Genomic DNA, 10,788 nt, shown 5'->3' on the forward strand with positions numbered 1-10,788 from the left:
TGGTATATATAAAAGTTGGTATATCCTTAACAAGACATTGTTGTAACTCATTTTACCTCCCTACAATGATGTGATGATTATGGTGCGAAGGATTTGCATAAGCATCATTATGAATTATCTTACCCTTATACTCGTAGTGCGTGACGAATGAGCTTTACTTTCACTCATAAATGACTATATTTATTTTAAAATAAATGTCTAATTTCGTCGATATGTTTTATACATATAAAGCTCATGGAACCACAACGAAGGAACGCAGGTCAAGCCCAATCGGAACCTTTACCTACAACACGAGCTGAGCTCGAAGCTCTAGTGAACCAGCAAGTCGCTAAAGCAATCGTCCAATACGAAGCAAGTAGCACTACAAACAGTGGAGGAATGAGAGGAACCATATTGGGAATTGCTCAGGCGATAACTCTTGCCTTAAGTCCTGCCGAGGGTGGAGTAATGATGGAGAAATTGAATAAAAGTCCAGTGAAAAAGAAGACGCATGTGGAGTCTTCTTCGGATAGTAATAAGAGGAAGTATGCACATTTCAAGCAAGCTCTAAATCAAGCAATAAACATAAGGAAACCGCTACGACTAAGGAAGTCAAGGCATTCATTGCCACGACTAAAACGGGTGGTAAGAACTATCATGGAAAACTACCAAAGTGTGATAAGTGTAGATATCATCATACGGGTCCGTGCAGAACTCATAGGTGTGATAATTGTGGCAAGATCGGGCATAGCAAGGAGGCATGTTAGTCTAGTACGTGGCGTGGGAATAGAAACCAAGGTGGTAATGGAAAGCAAGGAAGTAATAGAAACCAGGGTGGTAATGGAAACGGCAAGGGCCAAGGTTGCCACGGATGTGGCGACAAAGGACATTAGCGGAAGGACTGCCCAAAGAAAAATCAAGCTCGTGGGAGAGTTTTTACGATAGGAGCACGCGAGGCACGCCATGACCCGAGCATAGTTACGGGTACGTTCCCTATAAACCAACACTATGCATCTGTTCTATTTGATACTGGCCTCGACTTTAGTTTCATATCTATAGAATTTAAGAATATACTTGGCTTAGATTCGAGTAAACTAGACGTCCCATATTTTATAGAATTGGCGAACGGAAAATTTGTCGAAGCGGATGAGGTTATTAAGGGTTGTACACTCGAGCTTGGGGAGCGAGAATTTTCTATCGACCTCTTACCCGTTGACTTGGGAAGTTTCAACGTTGTTGTCAGAATGATTGGTTGTCCGACAAGCAGGCGGAAGTGTTTTACCACGAGAAAACCATCCGCATCCCACTGTTGAATGAAGAAACGCTCGTAATTCATGGGGAGAAGCGCGAGACACCCCTACGGACAAAAGTGTATCCAAAAAGGCTGTATAGCCTTCCTCGCCCACGTAGTCAACAAGGAAACCAAGGAGCCAAGGTTAGAAGACATCCCTGTCGTGAAAGAGTTTCCAGAAGACTTACCTGGATTGCCTCCACAGCGTCAAGTGGAGTTTCGGATTGATTTGGTTCCAGGAGCGGCCCCCGTGGCGAAATCACCATATCGGTTAGCTCCGTTAGAAATGCAGGAATCATCTACTCAGCTGCAAGAGTTACTAGATAAAGGATTCATCTGACCGAGTTTCTCACCTTGGGGAGCTCTGGTATTATTTGTTAAAAAGAAAACGGTAGTTTTCGCATGTGCATTGACTACAGAGAGTTAAACAAGCTGACCATCAAGAACCGATATCCTTTGCTGAGAATCAACGACTTGTTTGATCAACTACAAGGCTCCAGCTATTACTCTAAGATTGATTTAAGATTGGGTTACCAATCAGTTAAGAATACAAGAGGAAAGTATCCCTAAAACGGCTTTTAGAGCTCGTTATAGGCATTACGAGTTTCTTGTTATGCCGTTCGGCTTAACCAATGCACCGGGGGTATTCATGGACATCATGAACCACGTGTGTAAGCCGTATTTGGACAAGTTTGTAATCGTGTTTATTGATGATAACCTAATATACTCGCGAACTGAGAAGGAACACGAACAACATTTGCTAGCTATTTTGGAGCTTTTGAAAAAGGAGCAACTGTATGCAAAGTTTTCAAAGTGCGAATTTTGGATTCGTGAGGTACAATTCCTAGGTCATGTGGTAAATGAGAAGGGAATTCATATCAACCCGGCTACGATTGAGGCGATTAAAAATTGGGAAGCGCCTAAGACCCCTATTGAGATACGACAATTTCTGGGATTAGCGGTGTTGATGCATGGAATGTCTGTTGACTGTGTCTACATCAAGTCTTAGGTCAAGATTGGTCAACTTAGGGTCTAGAAAGTCAAATTTAGGTTCTTATGTAATAGGTCCGCTTATATGTCAATAGACAGGTCCGCTTATGTGTCAGTCGTTAGTTTCGCTTATTTGGTTTTAGATAGTTTCTCTTATTAGGCAGTCATATAAGCGAAACCACTGGGACTATAAATAGTAGGCATAAGCGAAACCTTGTCAATTATGCATGTACGTTGAAGCGAAACTGTTGAGAGCATTTGGTACTGAAACTCTGTCAATTTGTAATCATAATGCAATAAAAGGAAAGGAATTGAATAGGAAAGCTGTTGTAACTTCATTTACGTTGATTCCGCCTTCGTACGTGAAGATGAACGTTCTCTACTGACTATTCAGGGTCGGAACACGGTCCAACAAGCGGGTTATTATAGACGATTCATAGAGAACTTTTCAAAAATTGCTCAACCGCTAACGTCCCTAACCCAAAAGGATAAGAAATTTGATTGGGGCGAGAAACGAGAGGCGACTTTTCAACTATTAAAAGATAAACTTTGTGACGCGACTGTTTTATCCTTACCCGACGGTACCGATGACTTCATGATCTATTGTGATGCATCGCATTAAGGTCTTGGTTGTGTGTTGATGCAACAAGATAAAGTCATCGCGTATGCGTCTCGTCAATTGTAGGTGCATGAGAAAAATTATACCACGCACGATCTTGAGCTAGGTGCGGTGGTATTCGTGTTAAAGATCTGGCGTCACTACTTATATGGTACTCATTGTATAATCTTTACAGATCACAAGAGCTTGCAGCACATATTTGATCAGAAGGACTTGAATATGCGGCAACGATGATGGGTCGAGTTATTGAACGATTATGACTGTGAGATCAAGTATCATCCGTGCAAGGTGAACGTCGTGGCGGACGCCTTGAGCCGCAAGGCCCGTGCAAAACCTCTAAGGGTGCAAGCCTTAGAGATGACTATACAAACTCATCTCACATCTCGGATTCACGATGCTCAACAAGAAGCACTTAAACCAGACAATATTCGAGCCGGATCCTTACGGGGAATTGAGGCACAATTGATGCCAAAGGAGGATGGAATATTGTACTTTATGGGACGAATTTGGGTTCCATTCTTCGGCGACCTACGAGCGCTTATTTTGGACGAGGCACATAAGTCAAGGTACTCTATACATCCGGGATCAGATAAGATGTACCAAGATTTAAAAGGATTTTATTGGTGGCCTAATCTTAAAAGCGACATTGCTACCTATGTCGGAAAATGCCTTACATGCGCCAAAGTTGAGGCGGAATATCAAAAGCCTTCAGGATTACTGCAACAACCTGAAATTCCCGTATAGAAATGGAAACAAATCTCGATGGACTTCATTACTAAGTTACCCCGAACCTCGAGAGGTCATGATATGATTTGGGTAATTGTAGATCGACTTACAAAGTCCTCGCATTTTCTACCTATTAGTGAGAAGGATAGCACTAAGAAACTGACCGAAATAGATCTCAAAGAGATTGTGGCACGACATGGAGTGCATGTTTCTATTATATCGGACCGAGACGGTCAGTTCGTGTCAAGAATATGGCAATCATTTCAAAAGGCCTTTAAGTCATAACTCAATCTTAGTACGACCTTTCACCCTCAAACGGACGGCCAAAGTGAACGAATGATACAAACTTTGGAGGACATGTTGCGTGCTTGTGTGATGGATTTGGGTGGAAACTGATATACTCACTTGCCCATAGTGGAGTTCTCCTACAATAATAGCTATCACACTAGCACTAGCATTCAGGTCGCGTCGTTTGAAGCTTTGTATGGACGAAAGTGTCGGTCCCCGCTATGTTGGGCGGAGACCGGGGATACACAACTCGTTGGTCCGGAATTGGTCCAGGAAACCACAGAAAAGATCATTCAAATACGAGACTGTATCAAGGCGGTTCGTGATAGACAAAAGAGCTACGCTGACAAACGACGCAAACAATTAGCTTTCGAGGTCGGAGAGATAGCATTGTTGAAAGCCTCGCCTTGGAAGGGCGTAGTAAGATTTGGTAAACGTGGAAAGTTGAACCCACGTTACATTGGACCTTTCGAAATCCTGGAAAAGATCGGAACTGTTGCGTACAAGTTAAAACTACCGGAAGAGCTCAGTAGTGTACACGACACGTTCCACGTGTCTAATCTCAAGAAAAGCCCTACTCAAGAGACGGTCGTCATCCCAACAGACGAGATACACGTCAACAACAAACTCCAATTTACTAAAGAACCTGTTGAGGTTATGGACTGGAAAGTCCACAAGACACTGAGGAGACGTATAAAGCTAGTTAAAGTTCGTTGGAACTCGCGTCACGGTCCCGATTACATGTGGGAACGTGAAGATCAAATCAAGTCCAAGTACCCTCATTTGTTCCAAGACTCCCCTGCAACCGGTAACACGACTTGAATTTCGGGACGAAATTCTTTTAATGGGGGGAGAATGTGACAACCGGCAAAAATAATGGTAATTTCGTACAACTTAAACACTTGATTTAACGTTTAATTTCTCTCATTACGATTTAATTATTGCATGATTAGGTCGTGTAAAGTCTAGCAATCATAGGAAATTGTGAAATATGTTAAACAATATTAATACAATCGCCGCGTCGTGAGAAAACTGCAAACTATGTCCAAATATGTTGGTAAAATGCTGAAAACACTATTCACCGGATCACACTATTCATGCCAGGAAGTTCCAAAAACTGTCTGAATGAGCGACGAATGGCATGAATGCACTTTATAGATGCAATACAAATAAAAATCCCTAATTAGGGACATCAAATACTAAAACGCCTTAACTTTCCGGTAAATGCACATAATTACACTTAGTCCGTTCTGCGCCAAACTGTAACAAAAAAATAAATTGTCCGCAACATTAAAATCCAGCATTTTAATGTCCATAGGACTTGTAAATAATATTTTACACCCTAAATAAGCTTGGGGATATCAATGGGATACCCGGAACACAAACTCCCGGTGTACGCCGCAACTTTCACACATTGTCTAAATTTGAGCCAATAGGCGAATAAATTAAATTTCTACCATCCAATTTTCTAAACTAAAAGGCTAGTGAACTAGTTAGCCATATCATGGCGTCGCAAACGCCTTGAATAAACGTCATAGCGTTGATGGTAAATTAAAACCATAGCTCCCGGTATTATATAGCGTCTTTTATATTTCACCCGATATCGAACCGACGAGCGAACTAGCGGCATTTTTACCATTCAAAACCTTTACCCACTAAACTAGTAAACTAATTAGACTTTGTTTAAAACTCTAAACTATCATAAACACCCTAAATATCCTAATTAATCTAATTTCTAAAATATTTTCATGTTATAATTATCATCCCATGTATTATTTGCAATAATAATAATAATAATAATAATAATAATAATAATAATAATAATAATAATAATAATAATAATAATAATAATAAACAATCTAACCACCATGTTGCACACCCATCTGCCATACCCCCTTTTCAAATCACCAAGATTTTTTTATGACATGTATGGTAGATTTGATAAGTATGGTGGTCATGACTCATGAGATTTACAAGACTTTTATAAGTAACATGTCACCACCATTCCTTCAAAAAACAACTTTCAAAGCCAAAAAAAACCCCTTCTTGCTCCGTTCCTTCACGGCTCCACCCCCATCAACATAACCCACCATTTCCATTTTTTGAACATCACATTTTAAGCTTATAAACCCCCTTTCAAGAGCATATAAGGAACTTTAAAGTATGGAGGGCCATTAAGGAACACTTTGGAGCTTAATCTCTTATTAATTTTGATCTTAAAGCACTTGTAAAGTTGTAAGACTTTATTCAACTCATTTTAAATTTATTATACTATATAGTTTAGTATTATACATGTTGATCATCTTGGACCGTAAAGAAATAAAAGCTTAAAACCTTAACCACACCATAAAAGTTTACTAAATAAGATGTATATTGTGGTGATTATGTTTATGTGTGTTAGATTATGCTTATATTAAAGATGATTAAGTTAAAGTCATGGATGATCTTGCATGTTTAAGAACATAAATAAAGATTTAAACATAAAAAAAAATCTAAACAAGATCATCATCCTTATGAGCCATGAACTTTACTACAACATGAACATGATTTATTACAAATTTAACTTTTATTAAAGATTAAAAACCATGATTTAAACTATAATAGTATTGAAAAGTGAGTTAAACAAGTTGTTTAAACAAAAGGTCAAGGTTATAAGTAGGGTAAAAATGATGGTTTAAATGATCTTGTTAAAAGATCTAAAAGTTTCATAATCTTTATTAAAAAGTATGGTAAAAAATATATATGTAAAGTTCATGGAGCATAAAGTTGTTTATGTGTAGTGTTCATGCAAAGTTGATAAAACGAAACTTGGTTTGATTTGATCATGATTAAGGGTGCTAAACATGATTAAAAAACGCGTTTTAAAACATGGGGAAACGCCATAGTTCAAGGGAAACTATGGCGAAATTTTTCTAAAATATTAATCGCGATTAAAAAGATATTAACGGGGTGATTAACGTGTGACACCTGTGTCACTTCAACCATCATATGAATACCAAACCAATGAAATATTGTATTTCATACTTGGAATTTGTATAAATATGTGTATCGTTTGCACATATCAATTCTTGTTCGATTTCGAGCTTTAAATCGTTTTCTGGAAGATTATACGCGATCTGATGCGTAAATATAATCAGTTTAATGCAACAAACACTCCGGAACAGTGACATAGGCTTAAAATACCTTAAATAACCTTTACATAACTTATAAATAAGTTTTGGATGGTTTGGTGTGTGGAAATCAAGTTTATTCGCTTATAGGGACTAATTTCGACAAACTGCAAAAGTATGCCGATTCGTACTGTAACGAACATTCTGGAACTTGATCATAAGTTAAACATACCCTAAATATCCTTTACATAGCTTAGAAATATCCTTTGAGGGGTTCGGTATGCTAAAATAAACTTATTTGATCAATAGAGACTAAAAGCGTCAAAAGTGCGTAAGTTTGCATTTTCGTGCATATCTTACGTCCTGAATATATCGGGACATCCAAAAAGTTATGTAATCATTAAAATATTTTATTTTAGTGATTGTTATGATAAAATTCCATTCGTCGCTTAATTTGGATCGTTTTTTTTTTTTGCGTTCATTACGATTTCCGTCGTAATTAACCGAACAACGCAACCGTACGACCAAACGAACCGACATCCGAGATGTTTTTGAGCATATTTTAAGTTCCCTATACTTTAACTTTATTTTAGAGCCTTGAAATGGGGTTAACGGGGTTTAAAAGTGCAAAAAAATCAAGTTTTACAAGTGCATGGACCATTTTTGAAATTTCTGGCAGATACATTGAACTTGGTCCATTTTTGAGATTTTGATGATTTTAACCCATGGTTTTGCACCCTATGGGCTGGTATTTTATGGTTTTACATGTTCCCATGGTATTCTAAAACCTTGGGCCCAAGTGTAAGGCCATGATTAAAGCACGGTTCTCGATAAACGATCTTAACGGTGGACCGAATCCTATATATACCCACCTCATTTTCATTCTTTCCTCACACATGATCTAATTTTCTCTAAGTTGAAGCTCAAATGCTTCATACCTAAAGAATTTATAGATCATATCTTCCTAGCTTGGACCCTTTGTAAGCTTCTTTCGTTCTTTTAGGCGTTTTTTTAAGCGGGAAAGTCAAACAGTGTTTGACTTTCTGCGTTGACCAGTTTATGGTCAACACGAAGTTCATTTGTACTTTGCAACGTGAGCATAATCACGATGGTTATAATCCCAAGTGACTATACCTACTGATTACCACGTTGATTAGGTGTAGTGACGAGTCGTAGTTTCGGTCAAAATGCGTATTCATGCGTATTTTGTAACCAAACTATTCTTGGGAATGAAAACCGTTTGTTTTGATATCAAACCTGTTTTCTAACCTCGTTAAACATGTTTTAGCATGTTTCGCTCGTCACTTTAGGTTTAGTGCTTATGTAGAGTCGTAACTCAAGCGGTCTAAACAACCGCTTAAACGTTCGAACTAGACCCGTTTGGTCGATCATTAGGATCCGACCAAACATATTATGTGACCATAGTTGTATAGGGAATAACCTTCCGAGGTTATACCTTATGGTCACTTCGTTTAAGTAGTTGTATGATAGGTAGTTTATATGCCTTAGGAAAATGACCAAAATGCCCTTTTATGCATAAATTCATTTTAAGCATATGTAACCTAAATTTTCACATCTAAGCTGATTAGGTAACATTATTGTTAAGGCATATAATACTTGTCATTGGACTAGTTAGGTGGTCCGAACGCGTTTTACGCGAACGACGCCTTAAAGTAACATAAGCTACCTAAACGGGTCGTAATGGGTCATAAGCACTTAGGTTAGGTTTCGTTTTAGTATGTAGGCTTTGTTAAACCATATCATATGAGTTCCCACACTCATTTGGTTTACGAAACCTCATCCTATCCGATCTTCCGATTTAGGTCCGGTTTATTTACTTAGTTACCTATATTAGGTGCCGTTTGTTTCCGTGATCCCTCTAGCTTTGCTTGGTTGTTATTCAAGACTTCTAAGCATTCTCATGTGAGTACATAGTCCCCTCTTTTACTGTTTTCAAATGTTTTGGGGTGAAATATGTGTACCTATTTGTTATGTTCATGATTTCAAAAGTATAATTGATTATACATATTAGTACTTATCTTTTGATAAACTAAATGATTATTTATGGTTTAAGCTCTAATTTTTCAAAGATTATAAAATTAGTTGTTGGATAGTACTTATTTTATGTTCACCAGACCGGTTGGTAGTATGATATAGCGCTATAGGATTTAACACCCTATTCCTGTTGTCATGGAATGTCAGAAACCGATATTTTATCCAAATAGGGATTGCCTTCGTGGTATTTCTATAGTCTTCTAGGTGTATTTTGATGCACTAGGTTTGGTTGAATTCTTAAATCACATTTTTATTGTATATTTTGTTATACTCCCAAAAGTATAGTTTGATATACTCTCATGTGTGATATTGTACAAAACCAACATATATTTTGTTATTTAATAAAACATAGTTTGATATGTTATTTATAAAACCAAAACATAGTTTAATATGTTATTTATAAAACCAAAACATAGTTTAATATGTTATTTATAAAACCAAAGCATAGTTTAATATGTTATTAATAAAACCAAAGTATACTTTTGATATACTACTGAAAATTATTATTTTGATGACTAAAGTATATTTAATATACTATTTGTTTAACGATTTTGGAACTGAAATATATTTTAAAATATTACTTAATCGACTTTCTTAAAACCAAAGTATATTTTTATATATGTACTACAAGCCTTTTTATCAAAATATTGTTTTACAGACAATATATTTTATACAAACTCATTTTACTTAGTTATTTATTTACCTTTGTATTATTTTGTTGTATCATCTGATTTCTTATAAATTTTAGTATGATTTATAAAAGAAAATATTTTAAGGTTCATGACTATTTTTGATTAAATATTTTTCTAAAAACTTATAAGTCATGAATCCTATTATAACAAAACCTATGTATCTCACAGGCATTTTTATGTTGACGTACCTATTTTTACACATGTTTCAGGTGCTGTTATGTGATGATTGTTGATGCATGCTATACATAGGATGGACTCGTGCCTTAGCGACTTTAAAACTAGAAAGATAATATTTGTATTTATCTGATTTGTAATAAAACAATGAGTTCAATAATTCAATAAAACGAAATTATTTAATCCATGGTTGTGAAACAATGATTCTGTTACAATACTCCCCGACGTTTCCTCCACGTTTTGTGGTTTTACGTGGTCGGGGTGTGACATAACGTGGGTAATCATAATTAGTTAACTTAATTGTGATTAATGACCCTAATCATGATTATACAAACCCAAATGACGATGGTTAAGTCTTAACCATCCACGAGTTTATATAAACTCAAAAAGACATTTTTATAAACTAAAAATAGAAAAAAATTTATAAATATAATTTTTGAGAAAATTATATACATATCTTCAAATGCCTTATGTGGTGTATGTTACTTGTATATTATGTGTAGATTAGTGATAGGAAGAATGCACACCAAAAATATAAATACGGTTCACTTGGAAGACACGCTAAACATATACATATAAAGCACACATATATTATCACCACGAATGAACAATCGGACAAGGGAATAGCGGATGAACGGACTTCGGACGAAACGATTCACAACCATAAATATTAACAAGTTAATACATACTTTCGGAACCGACACAAAAATATATAATAAACGCTCTATCGAACAAAGCGCGTTGTCATCGGAAACGGCTATCCTAGCGTCTCGACCCGGAGCGTGCACCCATCGCAGACGACGCATGGACACTTTCGATACGAAAATATAAATTTTTGACTCTACGACGAAACTCTAAAAAATA

At 36.7% G+C, this 10,788-nt stretch overlaps 1 protein-coding gene across 1 annotated transcript; it reads left to right on the forward strand.

Annotated features, from left to right (window-relative positions):
* Positions 1–3,236: 3,236 nt before the first annotated feature.
* Positions 3,237–3,623, forward strand: LOC110914105. Its single transcript, XM_022158926.1, has one exon. It carries the CDS (start codon positions 3,237–3,239, stop codon positions 3,621–3,623), a length of 387 nt encoding a protein of 128 aa, XP_022014618.1.
* Positions 3,624–10,788: the final 7,165 nt, after the last annotated feature.

This window comes from Helianthus annuus, chromosome 15 (assembly GCF_002127325.2).
Source record: "Helianthus annuus cultivar XRQ/B chromosome 15, HanXRQr2.0-SUNRISE, whole genome shotgun sequence".
Classification (NCBI taxonomy): Eukaryota; Viridiplantae; Streptophyta; class Magnoliopsida; order Asterales; family Asteraceae; genus Helianthus; species Helianthus annuus.

Coding starts and splice junctions, on each gene's coding strand:
- LOC110914105 (XM_022158926.1), top strand. CDS start 3,237: ATGACTATACAAACTCATCTCACATCTCGGATTCACGATGCTCAACAA.